The following is a 16,850-nucleotide window of genomic DNA, read 5'->3' as shown; positions in this document are numbered from 1 at the left end:
GATAGATAGATAGATAGATAGATAGATAGATAGATAGATAGATAGATAGGCTATTGTACTGTGTACCCTTGTGTGATGACCTTTCTTTAAGTCTGACTTCTACAATTCTACAATGCTCTCTCTTACCCACACACCCACACATATACAGTGCAGGTTCATTATAGATTCATAGGTAGCAACATGGCCCCAACCCCTCCTCACCAAGACATCGTAAAGGTCAAGTTCATCTTCGTCAGTATTCTCTCTTTGTCTCCCTTCCTCTCTCCTCATTGTCTCTGGGGGAGCCACCGCAAAACAACACCAGCCTATTGGTACGGGAAGCTGTCGATGCATATTGTTTATGGCTATATGTACATACTGATGCCTGAGAACGCACCATAATAATGTGAATGTGTTTCCATAATATGGCATGTTTTGCTTGGGTTTAGCACCTGAAACCCAATAATTTCTAATTCTGGATGACAACGGGCCGACTTCTTTACTGCCTTCTGAAAGCCTCGGCTGCGTAAATGTTTCAGGTGAAAGTGAAGTGGATTTCATTGTTCCACAGCAAGACATGTTGTATTTAATACTTACGTACTCAGAAGAAATATTTTTAGATAATAAATACTGTATTCCCCTACTTAATTCAGAGGTTTTTGCACCTCAGAGCCACAGTTTAATTCAAAGGACATTTGCACATGAATTCTCAAATCGAATAAGTCATCGGTGCTGTATACATCCATCCATCTATTGACTATACACTGAAAAAAATTATTTAGTTGAACCGACTTTTAAAAAGTTACTCTAATTTGTTACAGCTAATTTGATTAATTTTGATCAAGTTATTATTGTGATTTCAGAATTATTCAAATAAGAATTACAGCTTGACCAATAAAATTAGATGTAACAAATTAGAGTTATTTTTAAAAGGTTTGTTCAAAGTAAAAAAAATTTCTGTGGTCACTGAAAAAAAGAGAATGGAGCTCCAACTTGGAAAAAAAAAACTTGTGTTGATTTGTTACATGTAATCGAATTAAGTTGGTCTGACTTAATTAATTTACATGGCAACTTAAGAAACTTAATACATTTACATGGATAAGCTTAAATTGATTACTTGTAACAACTGTTATTTTTTTAAGTTGAATCACCTGTTTTCTTTTTCAGTGTACTCCCATACCCACACAGTCCATCTACTCAATAATCATTATTATTATCTTTTTATTATATTTTCTAGAGACTGTTAGTCATGGGTAAACACTCGGACAGGGATTGGTCAGAGATGAGGACTGCTGCTGGAACCTCACCTGAGCCACCAGGCCCAGACTTCCTCTCCATGGGAACGCCGGCCTCCGACAGGACACATGGTAAGAAACTATTTAACATCTGCAGTCAATCAACCTGGAGCATTATGTTTTGATCAGAATAATCAGAACCCAGATGTATTTTTCAACTGCTCGTCTAAGGAAGACGATCAATAAATTTGCACTTTTTTGTATTTGAGAGCACAACTCAAGAAATAACATTTTAAATAGATCTGTTGGTCTCATTTTTTTTAAAAAAAAATCTATTTTCTGAAGCTACATTTTGTTGGACAATTTTGCAAGGAATGCACGACTACAGAATTTAAAAAAGTATTCACACCCTCTTGAAGTTTGCCAAATTTTGTCACATTACATCCACAAACTCCCATGTGTGTTGCTGGAATTTTCTGTAATAGACAGACTCCACCTTTAAAGAATAATTGGGAAGTGAAATAAAAGTGACATATGATTTTCCAACGATTTTTGAAAAGTGCAGCATGCATCTGTACACCCCTTTTACACTGACGCCCCTTAATGATAATCCACTACAACCAATGGTACTCTGGAGTGGCCTGATTACCATTCAGTCCACCTGTGTGTAGCATTATTACAGATGTTCCGTTAGGCTCTCAGGGGCCCTCAAATAGAGTGTTAATTTGGAAAGCAGTCAAAGGCCCATGGTACATCTGGAGAGAAACCAGGTGAGAGAATCTATTCACAGAGACAACTACCATGTGTACTAGCAGTCACTAGTAAAAATGTGAAACATAACATGTTCTTTTACCTCACTAAATACAGTAATGTGTAACTTAACTCTGAATGGTCAGGTATCGTCACTGAGATATGACTTTCTTGCTTAAGAAAACTCTTTCAGTGAATTTGAAATCTTATTATAAAAACTTGACAAAGCCATTTAGACTATCTTATTTATAAAAATGGATGACTTTTCATTTTAATTACAGCCACTGACATGAATACTTGCTTGCGAGGAATAAACTATCCATTTTGAGCAAGTGGCACGCTTTTGCAGGTTATCAATTAGCAGTTTGAACCAATTGTTTCGAGAAATGGTTGTCCAAATGTTAAAATTCATGTGAGAAATGTACCGAAGCGACGTAAAATAGAAACCAAAACTGTAAGGGGTTATCTCTTTCTCTTCGCCCATACCCACCCTCTTTCCCTTCTAACACACACACACCCTCTCTCTCTAACACACACTTACCAGCTCCTGGATGACTGACGGCGGAGGAGAGTGACAGGGAGGATGTTCGAGCGGCGGCAGCGGCGTGCTCTTTCGGTCCTGCCAGCGTCTCTGCCTGTGTGGACATTGGCTCCTAAATGACTTCACACCTGTCCAAAGGAACAACAAGGCTGAGAGGTGAGGTCACCATTAGCATGTGTTTTGCTTCAGGTTTTGCTTCGCGTATTTATAACCAGAGTGATGTTTGATATACCTGCGTACTCGCTTGTGCGCCTCTTCTGCTTCTTTAATTTTTATCTTTCATTTCAGACAAACAGCGACTTGGAATTTTTTTTTTCTAGCGGCGTTTGCTTTTGTCGTGTCTGGGTAATTCGTGTAATAACTTATCAGTCCCCTTCGTCGCAAATCTTTCACTTTCTCTAATTGATGTAATTGTAAGTTCAAATCGATAGGGGCGCTGTTGGGCACATCTCTATTCCTGTGATACAAAATAAAAAAACCCTGATCTCATCAATAAAATCAGCTTAATTACTCCTTTCTATGATGGGCACTAATAAATTTTTTGTATTTTTATATATTTCTATGTTGTTGTTTTTTTACTTGGGTGAGGTAATTCTCTTTCATCATTCTCCTGCACAGCAGTAAAAATCTGCAATTTGATCTGGCAGATATAATTTTTTCCCCTCCCAAAAAGAATTATATTTCATCCCACACATTCAAAGCATATCAACACATACACATTGACATGTTTCTTATACGTTACTGTGTATGCCAACTTTATGTGACTATAAAAGCCGATTTATCTGCCGCCCCATTTTTTCTTACGTGGGATGATAAAAATTCTGCACTTTTATATGACATTTTTATAATTCAAAATATAATCTTTATTGAGGCATTGTTGCCCAAGTCAAATTGTATAATTATTGCATTATTTATTTCTCTTATATTTCTAAAACATCTGTGATGGAATGTCGACCAGCTTGGGGTGTAACCCCCTCTGACCCAATTAATGCTGGAGATGTGCACCACAGAAGATGGATGGATATTTATAAAACATAATTATTTTTTTTTTTATATTTTTACTGATGTTATATAGAACAGGTGAAACTAGCTGTGGTACAGGTATATGAATAACTAATGGTGCATAATAACATTTTAATTGCATTATTGTAGCTCCTGCTGCCCATGTTGTAGTTATGTAATGATATATTTCAAATAAATAACTGTAATTACATCTGAAACCATTGGAAATGTCAAAATGAGGATGGTTTAAATAAATACATGGTCTAATTTTAATAATCTTGAAAATATTAGAATTCTCACACTGGGTAATTTAATGCTGCTTATTATGATACAATAATACAAAGTCCGACTGAGTTTTATTTTCTGATTACATTTTTATTCTTTTATTAATTCACACTCAAATGAAGATAAATATTTGTAATTATTTAAACACTGTGTCATTGTTTTCATGCTATATCAAAAGAGCAGAGACATTTGGTTAAAAAAAAGACACCACTTATAAAACAAAACACAAAAGACAAATACTGTGTTGTGTATTTAGTCATCCAATTTGACCAATGCTAAATCGGCTTTTAATTTACTCAAAGAACTGCCTGGACATATTTAAATATAAGAAATGATTTTGGTTAATGTATCTAGTGTATTTTTTTAAATATTCACTTTATTTATAGAGTGGGCAATACAAAACAAATGCAATCTCCAGGTACTTAAAAAGAAACAAATGTTCAGTAGAATTGTATTTAAGTCAAGTCAGTAAAGACAGATTTATATTCAAAAGCAATTTAAAAACAGTGCAGCTGGATCCAAATATCATAAAATACAGTCATATTTTTATTTTATTGTCTGACCTCCTGTCAGACAATTCCAGTTGGTAAAATATCATCTATTGAGCAAAACCAAACAGATTTATCATCCTAAGCAAACATGGGGTGACAGTGGAGAGGAATAGCTTCACTTAAAGTTGCAGCATGTAACTTTTATTAGGACAATTATATTTTTTACATATTTGTTAAAAATGTCACTATGTTGTAACAGTTTGGTACAAATCAAATAATCTGTGACTAAATGAAGCTCCTCCATTTCCTCCCAGTGCTATTATTGCAATCTCCAGAAATGCACTTCTCCTGGTTAAAAACAACCAATCAGAGCCAGGAGGAGGTCTTAGCACTGTTAGTCTGCTTGTGCACACGCTGCTAAATGTGCTAATGGCAGAGAAACAGCTTATTGTTTGTCAGTCGTTGCTTGTGGCTATGCCAACCAGCTTATGCATTCATGACAGGTTCTACTGTCAGGAAACACTGTATCATAGAGCAAGTTGGAGGGTGTGAATAGTGCACACTCAAGATTGATTGACAGCTTTAAGACCCTCCTCTTGATTGTGATTGGCTTTTTCTTACTGAGTATAGTGTATTTCTGCAGTTAGCACTGGGAGAAGACAGTGAAGTTTGACTTTTTTCACAGAACGTGTCTCATACTGTAAACCAGGGGTGGGCAACTCCAGGCCTTGAGGGCCGGTCTCCTGCAACTTTTAGATGCATCTCTGCTTCAACACACCTGAGTCAAATAATGAGGTCGTTAGCAGGACTCAGGAGAACTTGACTGCACTTAGGAGGTGATTCAGCTGTTGGATTCAAGCGTGTTGGACCAGGGTGACCTCTAAGAGTTGCAGGACACTGCCCCCAAGGACCTGGATTGCCCACACCTGCTATATACTATAGCAGGGGACCAAAGTCGGTCCTCGAGGGCCAGCATCCTGCATGTTTTAGTTCTCTCCCTGGTTTAACGCACCTGGATCAAATGATGGCTCGTTAGAAGACCTAAGAGGAACATTGACAAGCTGAAAAGGTTTTTTACTACCACCAGGGAGAGAACTAAAACCTGTAGGATGCCGGCCCTCGAGGACCGACTTTGGGCACCCCTGTATAGCGACAGTTTTAACCACTATTTCTAAAAAAAGAAAAGAAAGTTTTTTAAAATAAATGTTACATACGGCAGCTTTAAAATATTTGAGTAGAGCAATCTTTAAATACATAGCTTTTTTATTAATGACTTTTCAAGGTTTACCTGTGGAGAGCGTCAACAATTGCTGAAAAATTATCCAGTCAGTAGTGTTTTTTTTTTTTTTTTTTTTACAAGATTATGTAAGCGGGTGGTTGTTATAGCATAATATTTCTGAAAGAAAGTGTAAAAAAGTACACTTTTATTACAATAAAATATATTTATTTTTAAAATTTTATTCAAATTTTTTTAATGCACATTTTACGGGGGGATGCTGTAAGGGATAGACATATCTGTGCAATTGAGTTGCATTAGCATAATAAAGAAGGGATATAATTTCTTACTCTGCATGTTTTACAATTATAAAACTCAGTTTTAAGTCATTACTTTTACTTTAAAAAAATCATAATAGAAGAGTTGCTAGTTTTTGCAGGTTCAGTTCTTGACATTGCTTGGCTTCCTGCAGTCCCTGTGAACGTACTTAACAGTTGGCGTGCTCGCACGTACTCCGTCCCTCTCTGTATTATTGCTCTGAAACTAACCACCATGGGGAGTTGAGGGCAAGGCGACGGGATATTTTTGTTTATGCTTTATTAACTGAAATCGATCCACATGCCGCGTTTTGGAGCACCGTGTTCACGCCAGTATCCCCAATGCAGCGGACCACGGGGAACGGGCTTTCAGAGACGGTAGGACGGACACTTTTAAGGGGAAAACACGGGACGTTAACGCACCTAGCTTCGGAAGCTAACAAACTAGCTAAGAAGCGAAGCTAGCTGCTTCTGCCGCCGCTGCTGCAGCTGCTGGAGTGGAAAGCGTGCCGTCGCTTTCTTGTTTCTTTTGATGTCACATCAGCCGGTTTATGTCGGGCGTATTCATTAGGAAAGTTGGTGTTGCTTTCGCAGGAGTTTTCTCTAAGTGTATAAATTACGCTTGTGTTGAAAGTGTTGTTGCATGCAGGCCCGTCTTGTGTGGCTGTGGAGTTTGTTGCTGTACCCATCCCCCAACCGTCTTTTGCAGGCCAACATGAATGAGATTCTCACTTCAAAGCTCTGGCATCGCTGGTGGCATTGCTACGAGGCTAACTAGCTGTCTTAGCTTCTTAACACTAGTTGATTGTTTGAGAAATGTCGTTTAACTTTCCGAAGAGTGAGCTACACCGGCTCTTAGCACTGCTCGGCGAGTTTAATAGTAAACAGACAGCAAGAACTTAGCAGTAAACCTCTGCTTTGAAATTTGCATACACAGTTGTATTTGGTTCCTCGGGAGCTTTGCTTTCAAGTCGCAAAACTTGTAGTTGCTGGCTAGTTTATGGGACGAATTAGCCGAGCAACATTTTAGTACTTAAGCTGCTGTTTTGTATTCAGTGTCATTTTAAGTGTTAGTTTTTTCTACTCTATAACTAGGTGTGATAAGATTTTGAAAAGAATTGTTCGCCACTAGAAATGGTTGTTTGTTAGAGCACTACAAGCAGCTGTTAGCATTTTTTTTTCAGTTGCATGGCAATTTGTACCCTCTCATTTGAAGAGCAATAAAATAACTTATAAATTCTGTAAAATTTAATATGCGTAGATGAAACAGGACAACTGAAATGTTCAATTCAGTTTTTGTCAAATATTTACCTTGCAATAATCATTTTGACCTGAGGGTTTTAAAATTCAAAATTGTGTTTCATGTTCTGCAGTTTAAAATAAAAGCAAAGTGGTGACCCTTTAATAAATAGTAAAAAAAATAAAAAAATTGGCATCATTTCATTTGTTCTTATTATTGCTGGGAAACATTTAGCATTTGGCTGTCTCTCGTCATGCAGTGTAACCAGAGATGCCATCATATATTTTATACGTTACATTATGTAGGTCATATGTAATGTTTGGAGATCGCTTGCTGTGTACCAGGCTTTAGAAATTCAAGATAAAACCAGAAATCGGTTTAGGCCGGTAAAAGCCTGATCGGTGCGTCTGTATTTAAAACCTAAGAGTTTTGTGTATTAACATGAATCAATTTACAGGTTAGACTCAAATCAGACTGTTTGTCACTATTTGCTGCTTGGATACTGGCATGATATTGCTTTTGGATGAAATTTATTGAGTGTGTTGCGTGTTTTTAAAAGCGATATACACCTGGCAGAGTGGCCACGTTTTCTTTTTACGTGACGACCAAATTTTACTGGGGTCAAAAGGAGCTTGAGTTGGTGTACTTTGAAAGTTACAGATTATTTTGTCGCTTTTCAGATTAATCCTACACACTTTCAGGACAATAAAGTATGTTTCCATCAGATTTGAAAGTTTTTATTTTGTAGATGGAAAGAAGGGAGGGTGGGGAAGTAGACTACGAATGAAAATCTGTCTTTTGTCTCGTCTCGAGGATTGGAAACGAATCCGACCTGCTGAAGCTAATAAAAAGTGTTTTCTACAATGGCTCTGCCAAGGTTGTAAAATAATAAATTCAGCAGCTGTGTGATCTCTGATAGCAACCTCTCTAACGCAGGCGGTCTGACTCATGTGGGCTGTGATGGATCAGTTAGTCATTCCTATATTTTTACAAGTTTACGTTTGTTGTGCCGAGTCATACTGCTAAAGCTGTCTCCGTTTTCCTTCCCAGGGTGAATTGTTTTCCAGCAAACTCACTGCTACAGAGGAAGGTCTGACCTCCTTCTTCTGCAACCAGAGACATGAGCGTTGTCAGAGATTTACATGGGGTCGGGTACAGGGGCGGCGGAGGCGTCGTGGCCTCTCTGAACGGCCCCGCGCACTTCACTGAAGATGCCCCCCGGCCTCCCGTTCCCGGCGAAGAGGGCACTGACCTGGACCCGCCGGTCCAGTCGGGCAACAGCCGTCCAGGCGGCCTGTCCCAAACCCAGGGATACCCCTCTTCTAAAATGGGAGACCCGTCGAGTCACGCGCCCTCCTCTTCGTCGTCCGCAACCCCACGCCGGCCCGACCTGGACCTGGGCTACGAGCCGGAGGGCTCAGCATCTCCGACTCCGCCATACCTGAAGTGGGCCGAGTCGCTTCACTCGCTCCTGGACGACCAGGATGGCACCAACCTGTTCCGGAGCTTCCTGTGCCAGGAAGGGTGCGAAGACCTGGTCGACTTCTGGTTCGCGTGCTCGGGCTTCCGGCAGACCAGCCAGGACAAGAGGGCCAAGTTGGCCAAGGTCATCTATAGGAAGTACATTGTGGACGGGAGTGGGATCGTCTCCAGGACGATCAAAGCGGCCACGAAGAGCTTCATCAGAGACTGCGTGGGAAAGCCACATCTAGACCCCGCCATGTTTGAACAGGTGATTAAAACACTGCATGCATTGTGGGTATTATAGAAAATGAAAGGGATGGTGTTATGTGAAATCAACTTTTTGGAGCTTTACATCATCTTACAATGTTATTCCCTAAACAAAAACATAACTGGAGTATGTGTCACAAGCAACAACTTTGATTTGTTTAGTCTCTGCAATTAGGAGTAAAACAGCCAATGAATAATAAAGAAACTGACAAAAGCAGTAGGTAAAAACAATAAACTGCAACAAACTTTGTTTCAAATTGTTCAGAAGGTGCAAGTAGTCAGGAATTATAAATATAATGTAAAATAAATAATAAAGCATGACTTCGCTCTGAGCACAAAACATAGTTAAACTGAATAGATCTGCCCTTCTGGATTTGGCACATTGTCACTGATAGTCGATCTAGATTTTTTTCCAATGTCTGGACCAATATAGATATTTATACCGATCAATGTTTCTCTATTGGAGGGTCGCCCTCGCTTTTCAGGCTTCTGGGGTCCTGTGTGTGTGTCTGTCTGTCTCAGTACAGTTTCCCTCCTCTCATTGGTCAGCTTTGTTCTGCACTTTCTAAACAAACTCGAGGATAAAGTGTCTGGTTCAGTGACTAATTAGGCAGGGTGTGCAACTGCTTAGAAGTTTTGGAAGACCACGCTCTGCAAATTTTAGCACTTTGACAACAGTGCAGTGCATGAGAAGGGACAAAAAATTACAATTTGTTTGAAATTACTATTGAATTTACTTTATGAAGCCAGTCAGATTCCTGTGCTACATTTCATTCTGAACAAATGAGAATCTGGACCCGTGTATGATTGGTGAATTTGTCTTTGCTTCAACTTAATTCTGACCATATTTTTCATTCACAACATGCTGAACACTTTAACTTGGAGTTATAAGAGGTTTTTATAATATGTGTTGACACTTTATGGTGTACATATGTTTATCCTGCTTTAATTTAACCTTATTTTAGGTTTAGGCATCCAATAAAAGCTATTAGACTGGATTAAAAAAAATCCAGCATAAAGCAGTATTCATTTTTTCTTTATTTTTAGATTGCTTGTGAAATTAGTTGCCAGATTAACTATAAAGAAACTATTTTAGACTAATCCCATATGCCTAGCCCACATAAAAAAAAAGTCATGCAGGTATAAACTAAGTATGAGCATATCTCAGTATGTCAGTAAGTATTGTACTAAATATATAATCTTTAGTGCTTGCATTCACAAAATGGAAAAACATTAATGTATTGTTCCTGTTCAGCCAAATCTGAGTTTTCTGTCACCCGCCGTTTACACACATAATCGGATGAAGTTACTGTTGGCGGCTTCACAGCTAATTCAGATGAGCAAAGTTTTCATCCCTCCACATAACCTTAGTATCATTCATCTCAAGCTCAGCCTATCTACAAAGGATGGAAATCACCTGAAGGGACTCTGGTTTGATGTTGGATATGATCTTATCTCTGGGTTATCTTAGTCACAAGTTAAAGTGTTGAAATTATGCTTGAATTACCAGCCCTGTTGCTTATATGTACAGCTGTGAATGCTCTTACAAGGCCAGACTTTCAGTGCCACAAAAAGTGCTTTTCTGTCTCATTAGGTTTCACTCTGACAGACTGGGTCTCTTTAGTTTGATTTTAGTAAGTAATCCAAAAACTGCCTTAGTGGTACACAAAGTTGTTTTTTACCATTATTAAGTGTTGCACATGTTTTGTTTTTAAAGGGCCAGTATTATGTAAAATCAATTCTTCTGATCTTTACATCATGTTATGATGTTGTTCCATAATCAAAAACTTCCTGGAGTATTGCCTTGATTCTTTGACGCATGTTTGAGAAATCTTTTAATTTCCATGTGCAAAACACCTGGGTGGACCTAGCTCTGCCTCCGAAGACTAAACTCCTCTGAGCTGCAATTTCCAAGCTTCCAACTCACACAGCACCCCTCCTCTGCAACTCACTCACTCAGCTCCTTCAGACTAGCCAGCAGCAATTAGCAAACACCAGGAAGAACTGTGCATATAGTCAGCTCATTATAGCAGCTACTTCTTTCTGCAATGCTGGTAAAAAACGTTAAAGGGTTAATAGAGGAGCCATGTTGTGATGACCTTCTGAAGGTGGAGTGTCAGAAAGAGCAGGAGCTTCTTAAAGAGACAGAGGCCCAATTTCAAGGGATTGTATTACAAAGTAAAATTTCTTTGAAGTCATATTTGACAGCATTTTATAACAACTGAAGGTAACATGGTTACTTGACTGTGCTATAAAATGACACTATGTGCCTGGAAAATACATAATACCGGCCCTTTAAGACACTAAAATGAGCAAAAATCAGCTTTCGTTCTTTTACTACAGATGTGTGTAAAATAGCAATGGCTTGCTTGTTATGAATGATGCAGCCTTTTATAGGGACATTGCTTTCAGATGAAAGAAAAGCAGGACTCTGTGAAGCTTTCGTTATGGCTCACTTCTCAAACGTTCTATTCTTGTCTTGACAATTTTGTACACACCATTGCAGCCAAGGGATTAGTTTGAATGAAGCTTTTGGAAATCCTGTTTGTAAAAACAACGAACCACTGAACAAACAGTGGGAGAACTTGGATTTCAGACTGTGGAATATTTAGACTATTTTTCCCCTGTATTGATTAAACATTATACATTATTATTGTTATTGACTAAAATGTCCTCCAGCCTCACTTCTAAAACTGTGCGAGTTCAAATACTTCACTGCTTGTTTTCCCGTTTTCACAAATCAAGTAATAAAAATAATTGGTATCCTGCAGATGTTTTTTTTTAATTCTAAAGCTTGTTTTATACAATTTTAAAAATTCATACAAAATGCAAGTAAACAAATAATTCAATTCCTTTCTATTAAATACAAACGTAATCATTTTTTTAGTTTATATGCCACAGTTATCAATTAATTGATTACTAAATTGGTTGACAATAATCAATTAATCATGACTAATCCAAATTAATTGTGTAAAATGTGTACTAAATTGTAAAAAAAAAAGTAAAGACAAAACAAAAGTACAGAGAGAAGACTCGTTCTGTAGCCATTTATTATATGACAAGATTTGTTGTTTTAATTTTAGCTCTATGGGGAAACTACCAAGTTATTTTTAAAACTATTAGAACAAAACTGTCGTGGCACTCTGCTAGAAACAGACAACGCAACAATTTAATTTAATTTTCCGTTCTATGTGAACACACCAACTTATTCTTTATCAGGGATCTGAAAATGAATAAAAATAAGCCAATATGCAAGAAAGACAAGATGATTAATCATCAAAACATTTGAAGTCACTTAGCAAAAACTCATATTTCTAAAGTAAAATATACCAAAATGTGAGACAAGTCATGACTTTTGATTTGTATTATAAATATTTTTATTACACAAACATCCTGAAACATTGTCTTGTTTTCCCTAATCTCAGACACAATTGTGAATAAATTCAGGTTTTGTTTGTGTTAGACAGCTGGATCGTGATTCATATAAGCAACTTTGAAAGACGGGACCGATTTTTAAATGGTACAATGATACAAAATGGTCATGATCTTGGATAATAATAATAATAAAACAAAAAAAACTTCTGTTCCAGGCTCAGACAGAGATCCAGGCCATGATGGAGGAGAACACCTACCCTCTGTTCCTTAAATCTGACCTTTACCTGGAGTACACCCGGACGGGAGGAGAGAGCCCCAAACCCAATCCCAGCGATCAGAGTCCCTCATCGGGCCCGGCCAAGCCGCCGCCCGGCTATCTCCCAACTCTAGCTGAGGACGTGGAGTGGAGGTGAGACAAACTTTTCATCACAGTTCAAATCCTCAGTGTTTGACTTTTGTCGTCAGGTTCTTTGAAAGTGCATATTCCAAAACAATGCACGATTTGTAAAATCTCTTAGCGTTTCTGAAAAGTGTGGCGTGTACATTTAAGTATCTCCCCCACTGTGCCGAGGTACTGCTTTAGAAATTTGACCCGTCTAGTAATGGTTGTTGATGCAGATGGAGACTTTTTTTTTTACTTTGTAATCAGGGTAAAATTATTACAGACATAAAGTTCTCACAATGGAAAATATTAAGGATGATACAAAGTATAAATTTTTTTATAATCAAGCTTTTGTAATAAGTAAAACATTGTCTATCCAGAGACTTTTCTGCTCCCAAATGAGCTCTTATCTAATTTATTTAACTTGGCTAAATAAAGCAGGTGTTTGATACAAGCTTTTCATGTCAGTTGATATCAGTAATTATTGATTAGTTTTTGTTTTAAATGTCTGAAATGCTGCCAAAGTGGTGTCGTGACATTCCCCGTTTCATCCAGAGTTTTCTCTCCACGCCGTTATTTTTTATTTTTTTTTCCAAGCAGTTCAGGTGAAACCTGAAACTGTTGGTGCACGAGGTGCTCAACAGGTTGATGCTAGGTAACCAAGTGAAGAGGGAGTTAGTTGATGCCACCAGCCCAGCTTAGCTCATTGAGAGGTTGAGCGGCTAAGCCTTTTTTCTGCCTCCTTCTCCCAGAATGCTGTTCGGTTCTGGATTGGAGTTCAGGGAAATGATTGAACATTCTATCAGATGTATTATCTATTGATGCTGATCACATGTCTATTGCAATATATTTTATTGATTTATTGTCCAGCCGTAGGCTCCATCTAGAAAAGCAAATGGCCCAAAACTCTGCTGTGTGACAGAGGGATTATATCTTGCCAACTACTATAAATAGTTTAAAACTTGAAATATTCACTGCAAGTATCTCATTTAATTAGATATAGAAACATATGTAACAAATAAATGCATTTTAACTCATGTCTTCAATCTGTTGCTGTGCTTTTATCTTCATTTGACACGCATGCAGTTTGTTCTCCACACAACTTACCGACTGTTACTTAATGCCTTGCATTGCAGCCACTATGATTAGTTAAATCTCCCTCCCGGTATATCTGTAACTTGACAGATTATCACACATTTAGGTAACATTTTGCCGACATTTTGAAAACGGACATAAACGATGCCTGTTGGCAACTATGGATGAGTTTCCATTTTTGCCTAAAAATAGCGCTTAGCACAGCACACATGCGTCAACAGCGTAGCAGTTAGCAGAAGCGTTGTGTTTTCATGCAACACAAATAACCTTTCTGCCTTACCACAGTGTGCCGAATAGTTGAACTGTTTAATACGGTATTTTTACCAACGCCTTGAGTCAGATAATTTACCATGAAGATTTTTAGTAATTAACGTACCTGAATTATTTAAGGAATCTTTTCAACCCTAATTCATACAGTTATTTTATTTTTTCAAAGTCCTTTACATGAAGAACAAAGTAACAGCAAAAAGCCCTGATACATCTAAATGACTAAACTTCTCAGTTTTAAGGTCTTTATTTATATATATAAAAAAAGTGTTGGGTTGGAAACAATCAATTATTTTCCTTCTGCATCAAAATGATGAGCTTCTTTTGTTGTTCTTGGTCCATCATAACAAAATAAAAAATCCCAATATTTTGGATATAATGTTTCAAGAAGTACCGATACGTCTGTATTTAGCACTGTAGTTGAAACTGAAATGTACACACACACACACACACACACACACTTCACTACTTGGGGAAAGTTTGTCTGTTTGAATGTGTTTCCTTTATGTTTTAGAGGTGGAGTTCGAGAAGAAGAGGAAGAGAAAGATGAAGAAGATTGCGGCGACACACCAGTGAGTAGGCTGACCCAAAGCCTGCTGATGCAGACGGCGCCGCAGAGGGCCTCACCCAACAGGAGGAGGCAGGACAGCAGGGAGTACAGGTGTGTGCTGCTGTGACCTGATTAGCAGGAGTATAATAGCAGTAGCTTAAAGTTTGATGCCATAATCCGTTTTGTTATTCAGGCAAAGCTGAGGGCGGTATAGAAGGTTTCAGTTGTATTGTGTTGCTTTAGCTTAAAGAAAATGCTTAACAAAATGTTTCTGTTATGTAACTTCACATAATCCATTTAATAAATCAAACTGAACCATTAAAGAAGTGTTAAACAAATGAAACAAAGGTCAGACTAATTTTATGTGTATTTTAAAGCTGCAGTATGTAACTTTTATAAATATATATTTTTTTTTACATTTGTTGAAACGGTCACTATGTCGTGACAGTATGGTATGAGACAAATGTGTGGAAAATAAAAATCAAGCTCCTCTGCCTTATCCCAGTGCTAACTAGAAACAACCAATCAGAGCCAGGAGGCAGGTCTTATTGCTGTCAATCACCCTCCGTGTGGTGCTGCTTGTATATTTAGCATATTTTTCACATATTTTAAAATAAAAGTAACGAATCTGCATCCCTAATCTGCATAAAAGTGCTGCATTAATGTCAGCATCCTGATTTTTGTTCCCGTCTTCCCTAAGACCTTGGAGAGAGCCGGTAAACCCGTACTACGCAAACATGGGCTACGCCCGGGCCCCAGTAACCAGCGCCAACGACAGTGAGCAGCAGAGCATGTCAAGCGACGCAGATACAATGTCCTTGACCGACAGCAGTGTGTAAGCAGTTAATCTTCACTTCATTCACACCGTTTATCCATTTAAAAGCATCAAGGCCCATTTGATCAGGAGAGTAAAGTTTGTGTTTTTAATATTTTCCTGTTTTTTTTGTTTGTGTTCCCAGAGATGGTATTCCTCCATACAGATATCGGAAGCAGCATCGGAAAGAGATGCATGAAAGTGCCAAAGCCAATGGCCGTGTGCCCCTACCTCATATACCTGTGAGTGTATTTGTTTGTCTGTTAGCTAGAAATGTAAATATATGTGGCAAATTAGACACCTAAATACTCTCCAGGAGTAAATTCTGTGGATTTTCTTTGTCCTGAGAAGATGCAGGTCAAATATTTGTATCAAGGTGTGCCTACAGTTATGATTTCAAAGCTTTTTTTTTTTCTATCGTTCCTACTATTTAATGTCACTTAAATGTGATACAGTGACCAAGTTTTGTTTGGCTGTATCGATCAGAGAGTAATGCAGTGCTGCCCCTCCCCCACATGTTCCCATCAACTGGCTGTAGAAAGCAGTAACACATTTCCCTTGCTTACAAGACACACATTTTCTAATTAACCAATCTTCTAATACCAAAAGTTTTGAATTCAAGGAAGTCAGTGTTTCAGCATTTTTAGAGTTTTCTTGAAGCTTGTAATTGATGAAATAAAAAAAAAAATAATAAAAAAAACAACTTCAAATTCTTCATCTCTGACTCTGATTCTGCTTGAATCAGAAGACCTTAGTGATCTGGACGGTTGATGCCACAACAACATCTAGTCTTTTAATGCATTTTGGTTCTAAACCATGCATTTAATTATAAACAAACATTTTCTAAAGTCTTTTAGATGTAGGGAGCTAATGTCAACTGGTCAATGTAATGTAGAGCCATGTGTCATGTATGTAGCTATGGTAACTAGTCTTATTATTTGTAATAACGCTGAGCACATGGCAGCATGTAGATATTAAATAGGAAGGACCCCAAGACGGAACCTTGAGGTACTCCATATATGATTTTTTTTTCTTTTTTTTTTTTTTTTTTTTTTTGTTAATTCTGATGTAAAGTTGTTGGACACAAAAGTTTTATTTGTCCAAGACTCAGAAAGGGAATATACATCACTATATATAAATGCAAAAACCACTCTTAAATTTACCAGGTGAAATTTTTATAAACTTCCTAGACGGCGTCCTGTAGAAAGGTCGTCATCTAGAGCAGTGGTTCCCAAACTTTTTTGGGGGCAAAATGAATGTACGTAGCTGAAAATAGACACCAACATAGGTAGCCTACAAGATACTTGTTAAGCTTAAGGTTCTGTATTGATTCTGTATTTTTTAGCTAACATTACCTGCATCCAACAGCTTTACTCAACTCAGTCGGTTAGTTTGGAGGGAAAAACTGTGAAAAGTTCTTTGCGTTTTGCTGGTTTGCTGCCGTGATTCTAACACAAACCTGCGTAGCTCCGCCCAGCAGCAGCAGGTCTCCTTCACAGGTGGAAACCCAGCGCTCATGTTGCGTTTAAAGGCGGCTCGGAAAAACAGGTTACAACATGTTAACAGCGAATTAAACAGTT

The 16,850-nt window shown here is 38.0% G+C and overlaps 1 protein-coding gene across 4 annotated transcripts in view; it reads left to right on the top strand.

Annotated features, from left to right (window-relative positions):
• The window catches only part of LOC106959222 (axin-1-like), a 36,192-nt gene that overhangs the window by 7,078 nt on the left and 12,264 nt on the right, over positions 1-16,850 (top strand). The window contains exons 2-8 of one of the 4 annotated variants that reach the window (XM_015051632.1): positions 1,217-1,346; positions 2,509-2,661; positions 8,107-8,788; positions 12,378-12,571; positions 14,421-14,567; positions 15,157-15,291; positions 15,416-15,512. In XM_015051632.1, coding sequence (XP_014907118.1) covers positions 8,177-8,788; positions 12,378-12,571; positions 14,421-14,567; positions 15,157-15,291; positions 15,416-15,512 — 1,185 coding nt within the window. In that variant the 5' untranslated portion in view covers positions 1,217-1,346; positions 2,509-2,661; positions 8,107-8,176. Of the gene's footprint in view, positions 1-1,216; positions 1,347-2,472; positions 2,662-5,982; positions 6,195-8,106; positions 8,789-12,377; positions 12,572-14,420; positions 14,568-15,156; positions 15,292-15,415; positions 15,513-16,850 lie in introns of those variants that run through there. The other 3 variants (XM_015051633.1, XM_015051634.1, XM_015051631.1) reach the window with 3 other exon arrangements.

Source organism: Poecilia latipinna, unplaced genomic scaffold (genome assembly GCF_001443285.1).
Source record: "Poecilia latipinna isolate Pla-1442-1.1 unplaced genomic scaffold, P_latipinna-1.0 Scaffold1057, whole genome shotgun sequence".
In the NCBI taxonomy this organism is placed as follows: Eukaryota; Metazoa; Chordata; class Actinopteri; order Cyprinodontiformes; family Poeciliidae; genus Poecilia; species Poecilia latipinna.
Note: the sequence above shows the minus strand (reverse complement) of the source record. Positions and strands in the feature narration are given on the sequence as shown.